This window comes from Lynx canadensis, chromosome A1 (assembly GCF_007474595.2).
Source record: "Lynx canadensis isolate LIC74 chromosome A1, mLynCan4.pri.v2, whole genome shotgun sequence".
Classification (NCBI taxonomy): domain Eukaryota; kingdom Metazoa; phylum Chordata; class Mammalia; order Carnivora; family Felidae; genus Lynx; species Lynx canadensis.
The window spans coordinates 82,279,399-82,302,965 of record NC_044303.2 but is presented as its reverse complement, the minus strand read 5'-3'; the positions used below and the strand labels follow the sequence as shown (position 1 = coordinate 82,302,965).

The window sequence follows — 23,567 nt, the reverse complement described above, 5'->3', positions numbered from 1 at the left end:
TGCCTCGCCCCTCAGGCCTCTGTGCTGGCTCTGTGTGCTTAAGGGCAGCTCAGTATCTTGTTATTACTGAAAGAAATGTTATTTTTGTCACATGTGCTTTTTAAGTCCAGGTGTGATGGGGCCCACTCTGGTCTGGTGAGTGACTAGGTCCCAGGGGCCAAGGGGGGAGCGAGGCCCACGAGGGGGACAGTTTCCTAACTCCCGATTCCAAACCCAGAGCCCAGTTTGCACATTCACACGCACCCTAGCCTCCTCCTACCCCTCAGCGTCCTCTCCGGGATCCGGATCCAAATGCGGAAACGAGGCGGGGGGGGGGGGGGGGGGGTCTGAATACCGCTGCCATCTGGAGCCCGGCCACGGGAGAGCACAGCAAGGTGAGAGGGGTCGGTGACACGCCTCCTTGAGGCTAGAGGGGCTTCTCTCCCGTGCACCGTGCATTTTCTGAGTTCTCTACCAAACACGTTCAGGCATCAAAAAGTTTCCCAAAAACTAAAACCGTGCACGTAATGGGTGAAACTGCACGCTATGCTGAGTGAGGGAAGCCATATGGGAAGGCGTCACAGGCTACGATTCTGTCGACTTGAAACGAGAAAAAGAGCTGTCGGGGCAGAGGGTGCAGGAGCGCGGCCTGGGTGTGGGTGGGGGCACGGCAGACGAGACTAGGGGACCCCGGGACCACCGTGCTGTGCGCTCTTCTGAAGCGAGGGTTCCCCGCCCCCTCCCCTCCAGGCGGAGCGCCTTGGAACCCGCGCAGGAGCGGTAGAAAGGCGCGCGCCTTCCAGAACAGCCAAGGGCTCAGGCTTAGAGGTCGCCGCCCCGCGGGGAGGCGTCCGCAGCTGTTGCGGACGCTGACTCAGGCCGCGGGCTCCCCGGGTGAGGAGCCGGTGTCGCCGTCCACGTGGCTCCTGGCGGGGCACAGGGGGGCGGAGGGGAGGGCGCCGCCTGCGGAGACACGGGCGCGCCCGGCTCGGGGAGCTCCTGCCAGCAGCCAGGGTCGGCGCGGAGTCCGCGGGGCGCACGGAGGGCGGCTCCGCGGGGCCCAGGGGCTGGGCGCTACCCCGAGATGGAGAAGTTCAAGGCTGCCATGCTGCTGGGGGCGGTGGGGGACGCTCTCGGGCACAGAAACGCTCGCAAGGACAGCAGCGCTTCCGGAAGGAAGGTCCAGGAGGAGCCGCGGGCGAGCGGGGGCCAGGACCAGCTGGTGCCGTCCCGGGAGAGGTGGCCGGTGAGTGACAACACCATCATGCACCTGACGACGGCCGCGGCCCTGACCACAGGTAAGCCGGCCACCCTGCCCCTCTTACCCCCCTCCCGGTCCCCAGAGCCCCGCACCGCCGGTGAGCCCCCAGCCCTGTCCCCCATGCCACCGCAGGAAGGGGGTTTCACACCCACCAGCGTCCCCTCCCTGGTCAGACGGCGCTTCTCACGGTCTGTCTGGGTTATTTTACTCTGAATAGTGACTCTTCATTTGTGTTTGTAAAACGTCTGCTAGGCTGAGCCTGGTGTCTCTAAGGTTAAAACCAGTTAAATCTGCTCTTGGTGGTTTGGGGTGAGGGTTCAACTTTTCACTGCAGATATTAAGACGTCTGATTTTATTTCAAAAGAACATAAAATAATAAGCCCTTTGAAATTTGGATCCATTAAGATAATATTGTTTGAGGATTACTTCTAAATCCCAATGAGCTCAGGCAGAATGCCATCTACCAAAGTAGGATTCAGATGTGTGTGTACACACGAATGTGTCTTGAGACGATGCTGTGGCATTGGCTGGGTGGGGGCGGGGGGCTTCTAGGACCATCCTTCACGTGCCAGCTGATTCTCAGAGAAGCCGTGGGTGTACATACGTGTAGCACAGCTTTCCTACAAGGTACACGCTCTCTGAAAACCTGTAGGTGTTTTTAGTGTGCCGTTGCCAAATGAAAGTCTGGGGCCACGGCTGGGTAGACGAGGCCTCGTGTCTGGGCCCTTGTGCCCGTCCGAGTCGGCCGTGGGCTCTCTCAGCTTAGCTCTGTGCTCATTCCGCAGGAATGCCGTCCTCGCCGCAGCCCGTTCCAAAATAGCTCTGGCGAGGGTGAGGACACAGATAAGATAGCGCCCAGCGCATGAGGCGGCGAAGTGTCTTTGAGTCCAAATATCCCCAGTTTCCCGGGCTCCCAGGCAGACCCAGCAGTGTGAAATTGCATCCTGGCAGCCAGAGCAGCGATGCCGCCCCCACGAGGGCCTGTCTCTGGACGCAGAACCTGCTGGCTTCCCGAAGCTGCGCGCAGCGGGCCTTCACTCTCACAACCGCTCCTTCCATGTGTGTCTGATGCCATCCACATGTCCTCTCCTTGCCCTCGTCTCTTTTGTGAATGGCAGGATCCACGGCCTGTGTCTGCCTGTGTAGGCGCCCAGGACAGACGCCAGCAGGGTCACGCAATCCTGACCGTGTCATGCTCTCTGAGATTAGATTGAGCCCTCCTGACAGACATAGGACATCATCTACCCCAGTGCGAAATGTGCATGTGGGGGGCACTGCCTGTGGGAGCACCTCACATGGGAGCACGGAGAGTGTTTGGGGCATTGTTTCCAAGGAGGGGACCCTGCGCCTCTGGCTGTGGGAAGTGGGGTGCTGGGGACCACAGCACCCTCTGGTCCGCAATCCACAAGGGGACGTTCATGAAGATGTCCCTAACTTTAGCCTCCAGAAGCACAAGCAGGCATAGTTTTTCAAGTCACTAAAAATACAAGTTGAAATTTTATTTAAATTTAGCTGTCAAACAGCCCAGTTTTTTTCTCTAAATAGCAAATTGTAGCCTAGAGAAGGGGCCTCTGAGCTGCATTAATGGTGATGGCTACAGCCCTGATGTGGTGCCACTCAGGGGCCAGGCGCTGTTCTGAATCTACGTGTACCATCCCCTGGCCCTTGCATACCCTGACGGCTGACACCATTATTACAGTTTTACAGACAAAGGAACAGACACACAGAGAGGTTAAGTAACTTGTCCAATGCCACATAGCCAAGCGAGACTCTGAGCAGGGACTGGAACCCAGATAGCTGGGTTCCAACATGTAAGTTCTTAAGCCCTGCCCCAGCCACCCGCAGTCGCTGGCCACACAACTATTTTGGGGGTCCCAGTGGACGGTGGTTCTCCAACACGCTTTCCAAGGACAGGTAGACTTTCTCAAAGTGAAACTGTGGCGTGGCATTTCCAAGGAAGTCCCATTATTGGGTGCCGTAGGCCGACCAACCGTGTGGCTATGCAGTTGTGCTAGTGTGTGATGCGAGGACAGGGACAGCCTGTGGGATGTCCTACTTTTGGGAATGAGATCAGATACTGGCTTAGGAAGCAGTGTCCAATACCACACAGGGCGGGGGACAATCCAGTTTGTGCAGCTTGCCCAATGAGCTCGCTGGGCACACCTACCAGAGGCTCCCTTGCATGTGTGGCCCTGTGCCCGTCACCCGAGGATGAGAAGGGGGCTCAGCCACAGGGGCCCCAGAGCCTGGCAGTCCTGGTTCTCCACGGCTCACTGGCCCGAAAACGGCTGACCTTGCTTTCCCTCCTGCACTGTACTTAAGGATGATGACGCTTTCATCATAGGGTTAAGTGAGATCAAGTGGGGCGGCATGGGCACTTAGTAAATTATTTTTTTAAGTTTCTTGATTCATTTTGAGAGAGAGACAGAGCGAGTGCGAGTGGGGGAGGGGTAGAGGGAGAGAGAGAATCCCAAGCAAGTTCCACACTGTCGACGCAGAGCCAGACGCGGGGCTTGAACCCACAAACTGTGAGATCGGGACCTGAGCTGAGATCAGGAGCTAAGATTGACCGAGCCTCCCTGCCCCAGGCACCCCTGCACTTAATAAATTATTAAGGGAAGGTGGCTCATGGCACGATAGTTAATGTCTGTCTTTCTAAATGTCCTGCTCCGAGGACCAGGCAGGGTACCCTGTCTCTACGGCGGCACTGGAGGGAGGGGGGCATTAGCCCATCGGGGCGGTGGCAGATGCCATGGTCCATAACCCACAGGGGAGTGCAGGGCCCAGCCCACGCGTGAGCAGACCAGGCCTGTCCAGACTCACCTCTCCCTCTTCCTCCATCACTGGCTCGCTGGCGGTAACAGCATTTTGGAAAGTTGAGTTTTTACTACAAAGCTACTTGATCTTGCTATGCTGCCGTTTCTTTATGGTGACATTGGTTGGGAGACACACAGGGTTTTCGTGAGCAGATCTGTCTCTTAGGAGACTGGGTGGTGAGGGCAGAGAAGAATGAGCTGACGAGCCGTGTCTTCAACCAGAAAAACCTTGGCAAGAGGCTCCTTGGCCCCTGCAGCTTTGCAAAGTCTGCTTCTCGTTTGAATTCGAACTGGACACCCACAGAAGAATGTTGACATTTTGTTTTTAAGGAGTTTTTTCCCCCTTTAGAAGGATGTGATTCCAGAATAAAATGAATTATTTGAGAGGGTCTGGAAAGGCCAGGCTCACTAACCGTGGACTGAGTCAAGAAGGTTTTGTAACGGGTGCTGCTGGCGCCCCAGGGCTGAGTGGATCCCAGTGGCTCATGGGCCCCGCAGCTCGCAGAGCCCATGCCTCCTGCGCTCGGGTCTGGCCGCGCACTCTCTGCCTCTGCTCAGAACCCAACCATGCGGGGCATAGAAGCAGGGACAGAAGGACTGAGGACCAAGTCCACCCTCCAGGGCATGAGGGCCCACCTGCCCTAACGGCTGCAGGGACGGAGGCCTTCGTCCCAGATGATGCAGAGACTTGGCAAATGCACCTCCCTCACCTCCACAGTGGGACCCCGACCCTGGGCGCCTAATGAGAAGACCCCTCTACTGCCTGCTCATAGCTCCGGCGGCCTGAGAGGGGGTCTCCCTGCCCCCTCCCGGCCTCCTCCCCTCCTCCAGAGCCCCCAGAGTTGGGGTATGTGCCCCGAGCAGTCAGGGGCAGTCCCAGCTCCTGAGGCCTGAAATGCAGATTGGGTACAGAATTAGTCTGTTGGTGGCTGTTAAGAGTCACATCGTGGGGCGCCTGGGTGGTTCAGTTGGTAGACTGATTTCAGCTCAGGTCATGATCTCAGGGTCTTGGTTTTGAGCCCTGTGTTGGGCTCTGCGCTGATCATGGAGCCTGTTTCAGATCTGTGTCTTCCTCTCTGTCTGCCCTGCTCATGCGCTCTCACTAAAACAAAAAAGGCACACTGGAAACGCCCAGTATCTGCCCAGCTAGCCTGGCACAGTGACCCTGTCGCCACCAGCCCTGCTCTCTGATGGAACGAGGCAGATTGGACCCCAAATTTGGAGTTAGGTGTCCTCTAGCTCTTGCTGTGCATTACTTTAATGATAGAAATGCTCAGGCCTGCCATCGGACTCTGTTTACCATCTCCGGCCTTGGGCAAGTTGCGTAACCTAACCCCCGGAGCCTTCCCTGTAAAACCCACCGTGACAGATAAGAGCCTGACAGTATCGGGGGGCGGCACCCCAGACTGCAGGTGGCCAGTGAGTCAGCTCCTCTGCCCTCCATGCCTATGATCCTCAAGGGGCTTGAGACATGCTTGTCCCCAAACGCTGTCACACACAGTGTGGTTTGGACCAATCAGTGCCTGGTGGGGCAGCGCAAGGGGTTTCCAGGAGCGAGAGAGGGGGTGGAAATGGGAGGGGCTCAGCCGCGTGGAGGCGTGGGTCTCCAGTAGCCCGAGGACCAGGCAGATTTCAGGCCAGCTTGTCGTCACATGGACAGAACCTTTAGCAGGGAATGAGGGTTGTGGGTTTTTCTAGATTGTCCTGTGCAACCAGAGTATGAGGCACATACACCAACTCTAATTAATGTCTGACTTCTGAATAAAATCTAGAGTGAATTGTATGCACTCTGCACTGGTCTAGGAGCCAGGATTGTGGGGGGGCTGTGGGGGACCTGGGAGACTGTGGGGGACTCTGTGAGACAATGGGGGGACCGTGGGAGACTGTGGGGGAATGTGGGGACTTTGGGGGACTCTGTAAGACTGTGGGGGACCTGGGAGACTGTGGGGGACTGTGAGAGCCTGTGGCGGACTGTGGGGGACTGTGGGAGCCTGTGGGGAACTCTGGGAGCCTATAGGGGACTCTGGGAGACTATGGGAGACTCTGGGGGGCTGTGGGAGACTGTGGCAGACTGTGGGGGACTCTGTGAGATTGTAGGGGACTATGGGAGCCTGTAGGAGACTGTAGGGGACTGTGGGAGCCTGTGGGAGACTATGGGGGACTGTGGGGGACTGTGGGAGACTATGGGGGACTGTGGCAGCCTGTGGGGGACTCTGGGAGACTGTGGGAGACTCTGGGATAATGTGGGGGACTTTGGGAGCCTGTGGGGGACTGTGGGAGACTCTTGGAGACTGTGGGGGACTGTGGGAGACTCTGGGAGCCTATGGGGAACTGTAGGAGCCTGTGGGGGACTGTAGGAGCCTGTGGGGGACTCTGGGGGACTGTGGCAGCCTGTGGGGGACTGTAGGAGCCTGTGTGGGACTCTGGGAGATGGTGGGGGACTCTGGGAGCCTGTGGGGGACTATGGGAGCCTGTGGGAGCCTGTGGGATAATGTGGGGGACTCTGGGAGCCTGTGGGATAATGTGGGGAACTATGGGAGCCTGTGGGATAATGTGGGGGACTGTGGGGGGCTGTGGGAACCTGTGGGGGACTCTGAGAGACTGTGGGAGACTCTGGGAGACTGTGGAGGACTCCGAGAGCCTGTGAGGGGCTGTGGGAGCCTGTGGAGAACTCTGAGAGACTCTGGGAGAATGTGGGGGACTCTGGGAGACTGTGGGGGACTGTGAGGGGCTGTGGGAGCCTGTGGGGGACTGTGAGAGCCTGTGGGAGACTCTGAGAGACAGTGGGGGACTCTGGGAGACTGTGGGGGACTATGGGGGCCTGAGGGACCCTGTGGGATAATGTGGGGGACTCTGGGAAACTGTGGGAGCCTGTGGGGGACTCCATGAGACTGTGGGGGATTGTGAGCCCCCTCTCCTCCACCGCCTGCATCTCTGTTGTCCCTGCTGGGTTGGGGGCTGACCAAGTAGCCCTCCTGCCTTCTCAGTCTAACCCTGCCTTTTCCTCCCCAGACTACTGGTGCCTGGATGACCTTTACCGAGAGATGGTGAGGCGCTACGTGGAAGTCCTTGAGAAGCTTCCAGAACATTGGGCTGACCCAGCTACCCTGGAAGGCTGCTCACAGCTGAAGCCGGATAACTATCTCCTCGCCTGGCACACGCCTTTCAACGAGAAGGGTCAGGGGTGCTGTCTTTTCCCTGTAAAGTGCATGCTGGAGCGTGGCCTGGACACTAACCCACGTGTCACCCCACTAACCTTCAGGTCTGCGTGACACAGAGGGACTTGCCGGGGCTTCCACGTAGAGGACGCCGGCCTCCCTGATGGTGTGACACCAATCTGGGGTTCGTTTTAAGGAATATTTTCAACCGCTTTCCCTCTAAGTGGCTATTTTCTGCCAAATAATCAGGAAAACTTACACAACTAGCATAAATGTCTATCTCCAGGATGCTTTGATGTGCTGATGTATTTACATAGCCAGAGTCTCTGCCTCCAGGGCACCTGCTCCTGGGGTCCTGGACCCCCTGCCTGGGTTTATACTGAGGATTGACACCCCCCCCCAGGGTTTATAAGGAGGATGGACACACCCCAACCTGAGTTTATACCGAGGATAGATCCCTGAGTTTCTCAATGCGTTGGCTGAGATTAACAGCACATTGCACATTTCAGAAGAAAAATTTAATGGGTTTGAAGGCACGACAATAGGAACAATCCAGAATGGGACACATGTAGAAAAAAGAATCCAAAATCATGAAAAGAGCCATGGACGATACTGCATCCTAACATGCCCGTAACAGGCTCCCTGACAGCGTGCAGGGGAACAAAAAAAGATTTGAAGAAATAGTGGCCCACATCTCTCCAAATGTGATGAAACTGTAAACCCACAGATCCAAGAAAGTCAGGAACTTCCAAGCACAAGAAACGCAGAGAAAACTACAGTATGGCAGCTGGCAGTCAGATTGCTCAAAACTAACAATCAGGAGAGAGACGTGTGTTCTGTTGCTGACTGCCAAAGTGAGGAGGGTGCTCTTGTCAGAAGTGACGCACGGAGAGCTCGTGGGCAGTGTCACTGAGGCACAGAAGAAAAACTACTTCGCCCTGGAGTGCTGCCTCCAAAAAAGTTTCTTAGAGAAACAGTGGCCAAATAGCCTTTCCAGGCAAACAAAAGCTAAAGGATTTGTCACCCGGAGAGCCACATGGAGAAGGGCTAACGGAAGTCAGTCCCTCAGGCAGCAAGAAACCAACATGGAACAGAAATCCGGGTCTGTGCAAAGAACTTGGATGGAAATCCTAACTATGTGGGTAAATACAGAAGAATTTTTAACTTCCTATTGAAATCTCTTTGAAAGATAATTGACTTGAAAATGATGAGGTACTGCGGGTTTATAAAATGCTATGAGCAGGTGTCTGACACTACCTTATGGAGGCCAGTTGGGAAGGGTGGCGGTGTGAGGTGGGCTGTGGTAAGTGTAAGTCCCAGGCAGACACTCAAAACCCCAGAGCAACCACTAATACAACAAAACAGTTATAACTAATAAGCGAAGAAAAGAGAAGTGGAATCATTTAGAAATATTTGCTGGGGAAGCAGTGCCCCAGGCTGCGTCATCCCGTCTGGGGGAGACCAGGTGCGAGGCTGTCCCTTGGCCTTGGATTCTTCCCCCTCATCAGGAGAAACCGTCCCTGTCTTCTAGGCATGCAGTGACCTTCCCTGTAGTGCTTAAGCATGAGCACCACACGACCCTAGCCAACCCCTCAGGGGGAGCCACCCCACAAGGAGAGCTGCAGGCTCTCATCTCCCCTGCAGCACGAGGGGGTGTGTGCAGCATCCCTGCCCCACCTCGGCTGCAGGAGGGGCCACTGCCATGGGAGACCAGAGCAAGCTACCAACGCAGGTCTCCCTGCGAGGCTTTGTTTCCTGGAAGGAAGTGCTACCCCGTGTTGCGTCCCTGTGTTATGTGCCCCCCCCACCCCACCTCCCGCCGGGCAATTCCAGACGGGAGAAGTTGCAGCTGCCGAGGTCTGAGGGTCTGAGGGCTCCTTCTCGTGGTGGTGGGTGCCATCCTCCACCTTCCAACTTCCACACGGTGGAAATCTTCACATGGGATGGGCAGCTGCCCTCACTGTTGGATAACCTTGAACCCAAAATGGGCAGAAAAGGGGACAAATAACAGGACAAAAGACTTGACCCTGATCACATCAAATGTAAATGGTCTAAAGACTCCAAATAGATGGCAGGGACTCCAATGGGATAAAGAAACGAGTCCCAACTCTAGGTTGTTCACAGGACGTGCACTTTACATATGAAGGCACAGGTAGGTTAGGGAGAGAAGAGGTGCACCATGCCAACCCCAGTCAGAAGAAAGCCAGCGTGGCTCCATTAACATCACAAAAAGTATGTTTTGGAGCAAAGAATGTTGCCAGGGGAAAAGAAGGCAATTTCATCATGACACATGCATCCATTCATCAGGAAGACGTACCAAACCCAAACATTCCTGTACTGACAACAATTCTTCACAATATGTGAAGCTAAAACTAGTAGAACAGCAAGAGAAATTGACAAACCCAGAGTTGTGGGCAGAGATTTCCATATTAAGGTCTCAATATTCACATTAAAAAACTAGAAAACTAGGGGCGCCTGGGTGACTCAGTCAGTTAAGCATCCAACTTCAGCTCAGGGGTCATGATCTCACACTCCGTGAGTTCAAGCCCTGTGTCGGGCTCTGTGCTAACAGCTCAAAGCCTGGAGCCAGCTTCAGATTCTGTGTCTCCCTCTCTCTCTGCCCCTCCCCTGCTCATGCTCTGTCTCTCTCTGTCTCAAAAATAAATAAAAACATTAAAAAAAATAAATTAAAAAAAAAAAAAAAACTAGAAAACCGGGGGCGCCTGGGTGGCTCAGTCGGTTAAGCGTCTGACTTCAGCTCAGGTCATGATCTCACACCCCGTGAGTTCGAGCCCCACGTCAGGCTCTGTGCTGACAGCTCAGAGCCTGTAGCCTGCTTCGGATTTTGTGTCTCCCTCTCTCTCTGCCTCTCCCCTGCTCACACTCTGTGTCTCCCTCTCTCTCTACCCCTCCCCTGCTCACACTCTGTGTCTCTCTCTCAAATATAAGTAAGCATTAAAAAAAAATGTTTTTTAAGGAAACTAGAAAACAAAGGGCAAATTAAACCCAAGGGAAACAAAAGACAGGAAGTAATGAAGGTCAGAGTGGAAGTCAATCCCACAGAAAACAGGAAAACAGTAGAGAAAATTAACAAAACCAAGAGCTGATTCTTTGAGAAGATAAAGAAATTGATGAAGCTGAAGCCAGACTGATCAGGACAAAGGAGCGGAAAGTACCAGCACCAGCAGCGGACGGGCAACCTCCCGCAGATTCTACAGAAAATAAGGGAATATATTAAAAATTTTGTTCTAATAGATATCACAACTTAGATAAAATGGACAAATTCCTTGCAGGACGGAAACTACCAAAGGTCGCTCCAGAGGAAGGAGAGCATCTAAACAGCAAGACACAAAGGAAAGCCCAGGTTCAGATGGCCTCCCTGGGGACCCTACCACACCTTTGAAGAAGAGACATGCCGAGTGTACACAGCTCTCCAGGGAGCCAAGCGAACACACACTCCCCAAACCCGCTCTGCTCTCCAGGAGGCAGTTAAGAAGAATAAAGCGGTGAATTACAGAGTGGGAGAAAATATTTGCAAAGTACACATCTGATAAGTACCCCGAATGTGTAAAGAACTCTTAAAAGAAAGCTAACAACCAGTACAAACACGAGAGAACTATTTAAACAAACAATCCCCCAAGGAAGATGCCTGTGGCCACCTGCTCAACACCATCCGTCACTGGGAAAATGAAGCCCCAAGGAGACACAGCGCTGCATGGGCTGAATTTGAAAGGCGGACCGTGAAGTGCCACCCGGGACACAGAGAGGCGGCCAGTGGGACGTAGAACGTGATGACCACTTTGAAAGCCAGTTCGGCAGCTCCTTAAACGTGAGCGAAGTGATCCACTCTGAGGTGTCTGCCCAAGAAAGCATATGTCCAAACAAGGACTTGGTCATGAGTGTCCATGGAGTCGTCTGTGATAGCCTCCGGCCGGAAACAACCCAGGTGTGCAGCAGCGGGTCAGTGGCCAGACCGGCGGTGGCCCCTCCACACAGCAGTCTTGCTGCACCAACACGGAGGAGTGTCAAGAGGGTTACTCTGAGTGAAGGCAGCCAGGTAAAAACGAGTCTATTCCGCATGATTCCACTTACATAAAACCCTGGGAAATGCAAACTGGCCTGCAGAGTCAGGCCAGTGGCCGCTGGGAGGCCAGGAGGCACAAGAAGACGTTCGGAGTGACTGCTGGATACGCTCACCATCTCTGCTCAGGGCTTCGTGCACGCACCATGTGTTCACGCTCACCGCCTTGCACGCCTGGATGTGTGCAGTTGATCACGTGTCCCTTATAACTCCACGAAACGGTTTCTAAAAAGAGAGCACGTGCGATTACAGACACCTCGTCTGCTTTCCCAGCAGCAGCGCACGGCCGTCGAGAATTCTGTGTTAGTGCCTAACTAACTTTCCAGTGCGGGTGCTTTGCAGTTTGTTTGATCTGTTTTCCTTTTTCAGGCATCTGGGTCGCCTGCTCGTTTTTCATTCATTTAAATGATGCTGCGATAAACGTGGGACTGCACGACATTGTGTACATTTTCAGGACATTTGTGAACATTAGATCGCTGTTCTCTGCTCCCTGCAGGCTCAGGGTTTGGAGCTGCCACCAAAGCCATGTGCATCGGCATGCGGTACTGGAAGCCGGAGCGCCTGGAGACCCTTGTGGAAGTGAGCATCGAGTGTGGCAGGATGACGCACAACCACCCCACAGGTGAGGCTGTGCCAGCGGCGCCCGCGCCCAGCGGTTGTGCGGAAATCCTACCCGCTGTTCCGTTGCCTTACTTGTTGGCAGACTTGGGCTTTTCAGTCTTCGGTTCTGCTTAAATGCTGTTTTTGCCCTAAAAGCAGGATTGGGGATGAGCTTGGAAAGACTCTCCCTGGTTTCGGTGCCAGGCATGTCAGAATAAAGGCAAAGCACCAGCTCTCCGAGCAAAGCCATGGGAACCCGAATTTCTATCACACGTGTTGGGCACTGCTTGCCGCCCAGTGCCGTGCCCGGCGGGGGCCTGAGCCAGACTGTGTGAGCTGGAACACCTAATCGTCATGCCTCTCTTCCCCCCCCCCCCCCCCCCCGTAACAGGATGGCCGTGCGTGAGGAGAGAGTGTCCGTATGTCCCTCACACAGGGAGGGCAGGCGGGGGCCCCAGCACCTGACTCAGAGTCATGACTTAGAAGGGCAGTCAGCTTCTAATTTTAAATAAGAAGAATCGCTTGAACGTCTTACTCCCATAGGTGGAAGGCAGGCGCATGCCCTCCCCAGCCCAAGTCCAGAGGCTGCCAGCTGCTCTCTCACAGCTGCTCCCCTCTTTCAAGGCCACTTTCAGTGTCCACTGTTACTGGCGTGGCCCTGAGGTTGCAAGGGCCATGCCGTGCCACCCCCCCCGGGGACACCCTCGTTTGACACTGGGTTTGAGAACTGGACACTCACTCCGCCTGTAGTGATGCCTTACAGTGGCCAGAAGCCACTGAGAGCATCTCTCGAGATGGCCGTGCCTCTTCCTGGGTGGACGTGGTCTTTGTGTGGTTGTGTGCCTCAGGCTGGCCTGGTGGTCGCTCCCCTGTGCTTAGAACCATCTGTCCCCGGGGCGCCTGGGGGGCTCAGTTGGCTGCATGTCCGGCTCTTGATGTCAGCTCAGGTCATGATCCCAGGGTCGTGAGTTCAAGCCCCGTGCTGGGCTCTGCAATGGGCATGAAGCCTGCTTAAAAAAAAAAAAAAAAAAAAAAAAAGAGCCGTCTTTCCTCACAACAAGCCTTGCTAGGGGGGTGTGATGTGCCTGTGTGCAGGAAACAGAAGGCAGAGCCCGGGAAGCGCCAGCCCAGGACCCTGCACCTGCCAAGGGTGCATCTGGCACACACATGCCCTTGTTGTGCCCTCCAGGCTTCCTCGGGTCCCTGTGCACGGCTCTGTTTGCATCTTACGCCGCGCAAGGAAAGCCACTGGAGCAGTGGGGCAGAGACATGATGCAGACGGTACCGCTGGCAGAGGAGTATTGTAAGAAGACCATCCGGCACCTGGCAGGTGAGCCCGACCTCTCTTCCCATCACGCCCGAGCTGACAGCAGAAAGGCTGGTGTCATTCACTTAGACCCGATTCCCAGAGAGCTGGAGGTCTGTTGGTCCCGTGGTGAAACCTAGAGCATCCCCATGTGAGCAGGCTGACCCACAAAGCAGGCCCAAGGCGTCCCCGGCAGAGGGCCTCCTGGCCAGGAGACCCGGCGCAATGCCAGTGCTGCTCCCCCGCCCTGGCCTCTGCAGGGACCCCACCCTCCCACTCTCTGACGGCAGCTGGGTCGCTGTTCCGGGTGGTCCTTGGTCGTCCATTCCCCAGACACACGGGGTCTGCACTGCTCCCCACTGTGGCCAGCTGCCACGAAGGCCACACAGGGGTCTGTGCCCCCTGGGGACATCTGCGTCCAGGAACGTCTGTCTGTTCCTGGTTATCCCAAACCCATCAAGCGGCTTGCACCCTCTTTGGCCACCGGCGAGGTGTCCATCAGCTGGTCCGGCAGAGGTCCTAGGGGACCTCGATGTTGCTGGTGGCCAGGTGAGCAGTGGCTTCTCAGCAGGCTCCTCCCCCACACGGCCCGGAGGGGACAAATGCGAGAGGCAGGTGGGGGACTGGGAGACCCGTGGCTTCCTCCTCAGGCAGCTACGCTCCAGAAGGTTCTTTCACCCCTAGGAGGGACAGCCCAGGGGCATGTCTGGAGTAAAGCCGTTTGTCACAGGCAGAGGGAGACGAGTGTGAGTGAGGTAATGGGGCCGTGGGCTTTCTGGGCAGCCTGAGGCTGCAGTCTTGAGACGGGGAACCAATCAGTGAATCACTTTCCTGTCACCATCTGACAAGCAGGGACTCATTCTAAGTGCCTCTCAAGAAGCTTCTAGAACAACTTTAGAAGGAGATAGCGCTGGGAAACTCTTATCCACAGGGCCCGGCTCCCATGAGAAGCGGAGAGCCTTGTGCCCACAGTGAGCTTACACGTCCCTCTATAAACTAATTATAGAACATAGCGCCACACTGGCCGTATTTTCGACTGGTTTAAGTCACTCCTGCCTCAGGGCTCTGGAGGGGTTGGGGCTGCCTGCGGTCACTGGGTTGTGAGGGTCACCTCCTCCCACGGGAGAGATGGGGACGCGTGGCTGCTGTGGGCCATGCAGTGATTGTGCTCACGCGGAGTCGGGGATGCTCCTCGGACAGGACAGGGAGGACAGGCATTGGTCAGAAAATTGGAGACTTTATTTTTTCTGTTTAACTTTAAATGTGTTTAACCTGGAGTTTTATGACCTATGACACATGCCGATTCTTTTAAAGTTTATTTATTTTGAAAGAGGCAGAGCAGGGGAGGGGCAAAGAGAGACAGAAAGAGAATCCCAAGCAGGATCCACACTGTCAGTGCAGAGCCTGACACGGGGCTCGAACTCACAAACCCCGAGATCATGACCTGAGCTGAAATCAAGAGTCAGACGCTCAACCGACTGAGCCACCCAGCTTCCCCAGACACATGCCCTTTTTTTTTTTAATTTTTTTTTTAACGTTTATTTATTTTTGAGACACAGAGAGACAGAGCATGAACGGGGGAGGGACAGAGAGAGAGGGAGACACAGAATTGAAAGCAGGCTCCAGGCTCTGAGCCATCAGCCCAGAGCCCGACGCGGGGCTCAAACTCGCGGACCGCGAGATCGTGACCTGATCTGAAGTCGGATGCTTAACCGACTGAGCCACCCAGGCGCACATGCCCTTTTTAACAGAAACCCAAATCGTCCCGAGAAAACAGTGTTCTATTCCTGCAGGGCCTTCTGCTTTAGTGGTGACAATGTCCATCGTCAGTAAGGACAACTGGCAAATTAGTTCCCTGTTTTCACCCTTGGACGTCTCGTTCCAATGTTGGTGGCCCACCTGCTTGGGAGACAGGCCACAGTGCACTGGCAGAGCCCTGTCCCTGCCCGCTGCTTCCCTCACTTTCTGTCATCTTGCCTCAACCTTAGGTAGGCTCTGCTTTTAGTTTTGTGAAGCAGAGTCGGGCCAGCATTTCCAAGGGCCTGTGGTTCCCTCAGGACCGGGAGCCTTGTCCCAGGGCCTGTCTGGGGCCTGCCTGCAGCCACCGGCTGGTCCCCTGGAGCTCTGTCCTCTGCTCCTGCCCACGAGCAGACCTCCTGAACCGGGGCTTTCCCACGGGCACACTGGGCACCCCTCAGGACCAGGCTGGCAAGGAGGCCGCCACGGCGGGAGGGCCGAGCAGGCGCTGGTGCCTCCCGGGTTCTCGGAGGGCAGAGCACGTTCCTACATCTGTGTCCGAGGAGCTGCAGCTCAGACCCCACGTGACATGGGCAAGTCCTTCCTCTGGGGCTGGCACGCCAGGTGACAGGCAGCGAGAAGGAAACGCCCTCCGCCCCCCTTTGCAGGCTGTGTCGCTTCGGTGAGAAGATACAGGGTCAGAGCTTTCAAGACAATATGCTCTTCTAAGGACCATAGTCCCTGTTAAGTCAGCGAAGCAAGTTTCTCGGTTGCTTTGTCCCCCACTCACAGCTTCCTCACTCTTGTTCCAAAGCGGCCTCCATCCTCTGCCCCCTCACCAGGCTTGGCCCCCGTCTCCTGCCTCTGCCCCTGCCCCGCCGTCCCCGCGCCCCGGCTGGTGGCCCTCGTGTGCAGCCCACCCTGTTGTTTGTGTTTAGAATACCAGGAGCACTGGTTTTACTTTGAGGCAAAATGGCAGTTTTACTTGGAGGAGAGAAAAATCGGCGAAGATACGGGAAGTAAAGCCACCTTCCCTGACCGCTACGACGCGGAGGAGAGAGAAAAGGTAAGTCTTGCTGTGTCCAAGTGGTGGGGACAGCAGATGGCAGGGTCCTGCTGCCCGGGATCCCCACCGAGAAGCCGCTGCAGCTGGGCTGTTTCTGCCACCTCTAGAGCCTGGGCTGGGGGCTCTCCCGGCAGCGGCAGGGGGCCTGGAATACTTCCTGGAGGAAGCATGTGTGAAACAGAGTACTTCATGTTTTCATTACCTCATTATAAGTACGGCATTGCTAGAAGACACTCGGTTTCACTTCGTTGTTTCCTAGGCACCGGGGCATGAAGTTGTATCCGATGAGTAAGGTCGTGCACACGTGCACACCACTGTCATTGCTCATGTTGGGAGAGCTGACTGACGTTGTCGGCATCGGGTTTGGTAGCACAAGAGAAAACCCCGAGTCGCTGTGGCTTAGCCATGATAGAAACTTATTTGCTTATGTCCCCGGAGCCCAGAGCTGAGCTGAAAGTCGCTTGCAGTGAGAGCTGAGGACACGTCTGTGTGGCCGCTCTGCCATTCTGAGTGCACAGCTTGTAATCCACGCTGGCTGCTCTGGCTCCAGCCAGCACGTCTGCATTCCAGGTGTCGGGAAGGTGCAGGGGGAGAGCAGGGGCCCACCCTTCCTCCTCAGGTGCTTCCCACAGCTCCTCTGTGTACCTCCACGTATCTCCCTCGCCTCCCCTTGGTGCTGGAAGGCCCAGGCGTGTGATCCTTAACAGGGAGGTGCCGCTGTCCCCAAACCAACTCTGAGTCTGCTGCTAAGGCACAGGGGGGTGACCTTCCAGCGTCCACCTCACAGGCTTTCTGCTCGTGGCGCACCTGCAGGGTGTCATTCTGCACCGCCAGCCAGCCTTGGCGCCCACTCGCCCTGTGCCCTGCACAGACCAGGGGCGTGTGTCCTAACAGTCTCAGCACTGGCTCTCCGTCCCTTGCTGGGTGCTGACTCTCCCACAGACTTTTTGGCTACCCTAACATGGGCTCGGGTTTTCTCTGTAGAGTGTCTGCATCCATAGGAGCCTCAAGAAGTGGGTCTTTCCTGCGCACCATCACCCCAGCCCTGGGGCAGTGCCTACAACACAGGTGAACTCCGGGAGCACGGGCTCCAGTGCAAAGCAGCACTGGTTTTCCTGTGGCCACATATGCCCTGACCCCTGGCTCTTTGTTCTAGGCTTACCGGAAATGGAGCTCTGAAGGCCGAGGGGGCCGGCGGGGCCATGATGCCCCCATGATTGCCTACGACGCTCTCTTAGGAGCTGGGGACAACTGGACAGAGCTCTGCCAGCGGGCCATGTGTCATGGAGGTGAGATTGCTTTCTTTGATGTGCGACCAGCACCCCCTTCCCACCCCGAAGCACCTGCCCAGGATGTCCGGATTCTGACCCCCCAGGATGTGGGTCCTTCTCTGGGCGTGGTGCTGCCTCTGGTGGCTGTGCCAGTCTGAGCTTGAGAGAAATGGCATCCGAGGAGCAGGGTGTGGGCCCCCTCTCCTTCAAGGCCACTGGGTCCTGCTGGTACGGGCCGTGCACAGTCCCACGGACTCTGTAGCCAAAGAGAGCTCTGCAGCACTTTGGATCGCTGGCCCCAGGTTCAAGCCCTCGGGTGGTGGCCGGGACTGTCCCAGGGCTGGGCAGGATTGCTCCCTCCTGGTGCCCACTGTCCCCCGCAGATGTAAAATAAGGGGACCCCAGGCAGACGTCACCCCGTGCTGGGCACGGAGTATCCGTGGACATCGGAGCCCCTCAGTTCCTGGTGCTGAGGCGGTAGAGACGCCAGCACCACCCCACAGACGAGGTCCCTGAGCGCCCAGGCCCCAGGACAGCACGGGCATCGGCACACGCTCACGTGCATCCGGCTGTGCGAGGAGGGAGGGAGCTGCCCAGAGAGGTCCCTGAGACGGGCCCCTGGCAAGAGGGTCTGGGGGTGACAGTGCGCAGGAAAGACCCACAGGCTCCGGCAGCACAAGGTCCCGGGGCCCCTGAGGACCTGTGTTTCCGTTCCAGGCGAGAGCGGGGCCACAGGGACTATCGCGGGCTGCCTGTTCGGGCTGCTGCACGGCCTGGACGCGGTTCCCACGGGCCTGTACCAGGACCTGGAGCACAAGGAGGAGCTGGCACGCCTGGGCGAAGCCCTTTACCGCCTGTCCACTCAGGAGAAGTAAAGCTCTCCCACCACGTCCCTTCAGGGAGCCGCGTCCAGCTCTGGGCGCCCTGGGGTCCACGTGCTGGCCACGGCCCTCCTGAGCGTGCGACACGCCTGATCAGCCATAATCACACTCTTAACTCTTTCCTCCTGATTTCAGAGCCCTAACTGCCGAATGAAATGCCCTGTTTGTCCTTCGAGATTGTTTGTCCTTCCCTAACCCAGACCCAGAGCCTCTTGCGGGATCTGCTACCCACAAGCCTCCACACACAGTGGCACAAACAGTCTCCGGGACAATCAGCGTGCTTCACTCTGTGCAAAACTAACGCTGCTCGCTCACTCACGCCCACACAACTAACCACGACAGCTGTGCTCGGACGCGTGACCCGGCCACCGCCTCGAGGGCAGGGCCGCCGGCACCGGGTCTTGTGAAGCAGCGAGAGAGAGCACGGCACTTCGCCGCACGGCCAACGGTTTTTAATCACACTAGATCTTTAAAACCAAACCCTTCTGCAACAAGTGACAGAAAACCAGGAAATAAAGGGCTCTTGTGTGACACCCGCATCTTCTGTGTGGTCTGAGCCAAGTCCCGGGGGCAGGGGAGCCCCCCAGACTTGCTGCTGAGGGCTCGGGGCCGTCTCTGTCTGTGAGTCTTGGATAAGAGAGCACGCTCTGGTTAAAAATAACCTTGGACACGGTCCTTTCCAAGGAGCATCTGGTGTGAATAAAAGAGCAGTTGGTATTTTGTGTTTAACATGGCGCTTTGGCGGCTAGGCTGGGGCCGGCCCCGCGGCGGCAGCGCTGTTTCCACGGAAGGCCGCCTCTGAGCAGGCCGGTGGCCCCCGGAGCCCCCGGGCTCACTCCCTCGCTTCTCAGGTCTGCACGAAGGCCTCCAGTGGGCGGCTCACAAGGAGGCCTTCCTGAATAACAACTAACCTTTGCTGCTGCTGGTGCTTTTCGGCGGGAAGAGCCAGACACAGGGTGGCCCCGGCTGGGGGGTGGGGACGTGGACCAGCCCACTCCCGCAGGAGCCCAGGCCCCGCAGAAGTAGGTGGGTGCTGTCCCAGGCCAGGGCCACGGCCGGGCCCCAAGAGGGCTCCTTGGTCTCCGTTAGGAGGAATCCATCCTGGAGAATCAGGAAATGGGTCTGCTTACTGGTGGATTATAAAACATAAACAGTCACAGGAAGCACTGGACTGTCTCCACCTCACTGTCCTGCTGTAGAGAAACACAAGCACTGACAGAAACAGAACCGTGACAAGTGACGAGGTGAACGCATCTGTGATTTCGTGTTTATTGTAAAGGAAACACGCACACGGCCTTAGAGACTTGTCGCCACGTGTGCTGGTGGGTGCAGAGCAAGAGGACCTGGTGCCCAGCCAGGGTCGTGCCCCCCGGGCCCCTCGAGCGCCCCTGGAAGGGGGGTCTGCACGGTGCGCTCAGCGCTGTACACGCACACGCCCTTCCCAGCTGCTGGCGATATTCTACCTGCTCGTGAGCCCTAACACATGTGACTCAGTGGTTCCCACTTCTGAAGTGACTGCTCCCGATTCGGCACATCCGCTGCAGGTGTGGGTCCTCGTGTAGATGGCATCCTGGCTGGAGCGGCACCTGGAGACCTGGGGTCAGAGGCCACGGGCTTGAGACAGCAGCCCCCATCACTAGGGAAGGGTTTGCGCTCTGGCAGCCCCCGTGCCCACTGAGACAGGCACCCATGGGGGACGGGGACAGGCATCCACAGGGACAGGTGCCTGAGGGGACAGGTGCCCACGAGACAGGGACAGGCATCCACGGGAACAGACACCCAAGGGGACAGAGGCCATGGGGACAGGCACCCACAGGGATAGGCACCCATGGGGGGCAGGGACAGGCATCCACATGGACAGGTGCCTGAGGGGACAGGTGTCCATGGGGGCAGGGACAGGCATCCACGGGGACAGGCACCTGTGGGAACAGGCACCCAAGGGGACAGAGGCCATGGGGACAGACACCCACAGGGATAGGCACCCACAGGGATAGGCACCCATGGGCGCGGGGACAGGCATCTCCATAAGGACAGACGCCCATGGAGACAGGCACCCGTGGGGACAGGTGCCCACAGGGACAGGCACCCAAGGGGACAGAGGCCATGGAGACAGGCACCCAAAGCTCCAGTGGTAGAGCAGGTCCTCTGTTCTGCTCACAAGTTTCCAGACTTCAGGCTCATTTGATTAATTCCTGTCCCCAGGCTCTTTGGTGAAGAAGTTTTGTGTTTAGATCTTGAATCGTTGTTCCCCATGTTTCCGTATCTGGAAGGCAGGTGGCAGTGTGTCTGGCAGACACTGGAGCCCCTCTGACAGCTGGGGAAATGAGATCAGAAGGGTCCACTCGGAGGGGCCAAAGGGCCACCCACGGGTGCACACGGGCCTCAGCCCCACCACTGGGGGGGGTCCCCCAGGTCAGAGAGGCAGTGCCTGGTGCTATCCCGGCCCATTGTGCAAGGGCGGTCAGAGCCCCTTGTGAATGGAGAATTCGAACCCAGCCTGCCTGACGGCCCAGCTCCTGCTTGTGAGCCGCCCACCAGCCTCCCCAGTTCAGCCAGACTTGCCCCCAGCCCTGGGCCCACAGGCACCTGGACCAGACAGCACAGGAAACAGGTGTCCACAGAGGGAACTGGAAATACCCCTTATTTCCGAGGAGGTCATGGGGACACAGACACCAGGGAGACCTCCAGGCCTGTGGGCGCTGGTGCCTTCAGGGCCCGGAGCCCACCTGTGGGCTCTTGGCCCTGCGTCCATCCTGCCCCATTCTGATAGCTTGTTTTCAAGAATGTTAAAATAGGCAAAAAGCCACAATATAGCCCAAAGATCTCTCTCACCCAGCCGCACCAACTGGGCCAATCGCTGCCATTAATATTGGGCCACATGGGCCCAGTGTCTCTCAGTGAGGACAGAGCACAGATGCTCCCAGCGTGGCTGTGCCCTGGCGTGAGGGGAGGGGCGCCTGCCTGCCTGCGTCAGCCCCAGGGCCTGAGTCAGCCGGACTGCAGGCTCCGGGCAGCAGAAGTGGCCTGCTGGGTGAGGTGGCCACCAAGTGCCCACAGGGAGTGCCTCTGTAGGGGCAGCAGGAGGGGTCAGGCCCCAGGCTCACTCTCCAAGGGGCAGGAAAGGGTGAGTGCAGGTCACAGAGGAACAGGGGACCTGGGATGTGGCTCACAGACCTGGCTGCCATGGGGGCTCTGCACTCTGGGTATAAGCCTCTGAGCACCGCAACGAGAAGTGTGGGAGGGGTGGGGAGGGGTGGCTGCCAGGGGACCAGGCTGTCTTCCCAACCGCGCCAGGAGACCCCATGTCTCAGAAGAGGACACAGGGCCCTAGGGACGTCCCCTTGCTGCCCCAGGACACGCTGACGAACACAGAGGGGGCACAGGTCAGCCCAGGGCAGACCAGTGCCTGCTGATAAAGTCGACGGTGAGGGCCAGGCAGGCACCCCTGGGAGCCCCAAGGGACCAGCCGCTGCCGGCCTTTTGAGGTCAGGTGGGGTGGAGGGTCTCAGCCAGGGGACTGTCCTGCATGCTGACCCTCCAGTGTCCTTGTATTTCCAGGTGACCTCTCGGTCGCCAGAGGTGCCAACGGAACCGTCAGGAGAGTTTATTTTGGCCGCGATGTTTACACTGGCCCTGGAGAGAGGTGTTCTGGTCCTGCCCAGGGATGGGCTCGGGGACGTCCGCCCGCACCCACAGGCAGGGGCAGCAGCCCAGACCCCAGACTGCCTTTGGAAAACACTGACAAGACGGAAACACGCTTGGCTTTGAGGAGCAAACTGCTGGTGTTTGGTGCTCCCACAACTGTCCTCGCTGCAGCACGGAGACCATCCATCCACATGCTGTTTCAGCCACAACTGTCCTCACTGCAGTGCGGGGACCGTCCATCCACATGCTATTTCAGGCCAGGCGTGTGGGGCCAAAGAAGGACGTGCTGGGCCTGCCTGCAAGTCCAGGGTCAGGCAGTCATCGAAGGCCCCAGTGAGAGACCTTGCCTCCACAAGAGCACATGCCCAGGCCCGCGGGAGAGTTCACACCACTGGCCATTCCAATTCAGTGACTTCTGGGATGCAGAGGGCCATGCAGGTACCCCTCGAGTGAAAGAGGGGCATCCACAGGACCAGTGGGGGCAGCACAGTCAGGCCACTGGGAAAGCCTGCACTGAGGAGGGCACCTGAAATGGGTCGTGAAGGATGCATAGGAGCTCATCAGGAGTGCAGCTGTCGCAGGTGGGAAGGCTCAGTGTGCGGCTGGGACAGAGCACAGCCAGGAGCTGAGCTGCCAGGTGACACTCGAGGTGCACAGGCCTGCATCCCTCACCCCCGGCAACAACGGCAGGGTGAGCCAGAGCCTCGAATGGCAGGGGCCCTGCCAGACCTCGCTGCAAGCCCCAGGGGGGTGCAGAACAGATGGGTGTCCTGCCCACGTGCAGGCAGACAAATGAGTGTGCTTGAAACTGCGCTGGAGTTTTAGGCAGTGACGACTGCTACAGGGATGGAGACCCCAGGTGGTGCACTGGGGCACGGTGGGTCGTGAGCTTGCATAGTGACCTCAGGAGGGCAGACTGTGCAAAGCAGAGGGAACAGCTTGTGCAAAGGCCCTAGGGTAGGAATGAGCTGGGAACCAATCGATGGCCAGTGCTCATGGCCTGGGCACCAGGTGGCGTGTCCCTGCAGGGAGGGCGGGAGCCCAGCTCAGCTGTGTCGTGAACACACACCACACAAGCATCCTGCAAACAGAGCTCAGTGTTTCTCTGGGGTAGAGAGCAGGAGAGCAGAGATGGCCGGAAGCAGGCTGAGCAGGGGAGAGGTATTGTGTTCATGGAGGCTGTTGCCCATGCAGTCACACTTCTGCGTCTGTTGCCGGGGGCATTCTCCTGAATCTTGCACACGTCCGGCTGGAAGTGAGGCCACCTTGGCAAGGCAGGGCTTGCCTGAAAAAGGACCATGTGGTCCTGGCTAATCCCCTGCATATCAGCCTGTATGTCTTGGATCTCTGGGAGTGAAAACCGTTTTTAGGTGGCAGTGGAAGCAGGAAGCTGGTCGCAGCCCTGCCGGGGGGGGTGGGATGAGGTGGGGGCTGGTAGGTAAAAGCCAGCCGTAATGAGTACAGGGGGCTGGAGCTTAGCAAGAGGCCAAGTGGCGCCTGGATGGCACGGTCAGCGTGAGAACGTGCAAACGTGGTGTGGCCGGAAGCCCTGGGCTGGAGCCCGCACCTGCTGTCATGAAGGCGCCTCCCAGCACGGAGGGGCCATCCGCACCCCCTGGGTTGGAGATCTTGGAGGGAGGCGTCTGGTGACCCTGGTGCCTGCAGGCCAATGGCAGAGAAATGGGGCGCGGTCCACATCCAGCTTTCTGTCACTCTGACCCGCTTCCAGAGCCGCCTTGGGTTCAGATGGGAAGTTGGCACAAACC

The 23,567-nt window shown here is 57.4% G+C and overlaps 1 protein-coding gene across 3 annotated transcripts; it reads left to right on the top strand.

Moving 5' to 3' along the window:
* Window positions 1–1,016: 1,016 nt before the first annotated feature.
* Window positions 1,017–23,203, top strand: ADPRHL1 (ADP-ribosylhydrolase like 1). Of its 3 annotated transcripts, XM_030314509.1 has the most exons (8): window positions 1,017–1,277; window positions 7,069–7,233; window positions 11,792–11,917; window positions 13,085–13,225; window positions 15,877–16,004; window positions 17,161–17,293; window positions 17,993–18,146; window positions 21,715–21,757. In XM_030314509.1, the coding sequence occupies exons 1-8, from the start codon at window positions 1,064–1,066 to the stop codon at window positions 21,716–21,718; spliced, it is 1,065 nt and encodes a 354-aa protein (XP_030170369.1). In that variant the 5' UTR covers window positions 1,017–1,063; the 3' UTR covers window positions 21,719–21,757. The 3 variants fall into 3 exon arrangements, with proteins under 3 accessions (XP_030170369.1, XP_030170364.1, XP_030170367.1); XM_030314504.1 differs by lacking the exon at window positions 17,993–18,146 and having other exon boundaries at window positions 21,715–23,203; XM_030314507.2 differs by lacking the exon at window positions 21,715–21,757 and having other exon boundaries at window positions 17,993–21,217.
* Window positions 23,204–23,567: the final 364 nt, after the last annotated feature.

Bases quoted from the DNA above. Each gene is read 5' to 3' on its own strand.
- ADPRHL1 (XM_030314504.1), top strand. From the start codon at position 1,064: ATGGAGAAGTTCAAGGCTGCCATGCTGCTGGGGGCGGTGGGGGACGCT. The intron at 7,234-11,791 runs GTCAGGGGTGCT...TGCTCCCTGCAG, and splicing joins CACGCCTTTCAACGAGAAGG to GCTCAGGGTTTGGAGCTGCC. The intron at 16,005-17,160 runs GTAAGTCTTGCT...TCTTTGTTCTAG, and splicing joins ACGCGGAGGAGAGAGAAAAG to GCTTACCGGAAATGGAGCTC.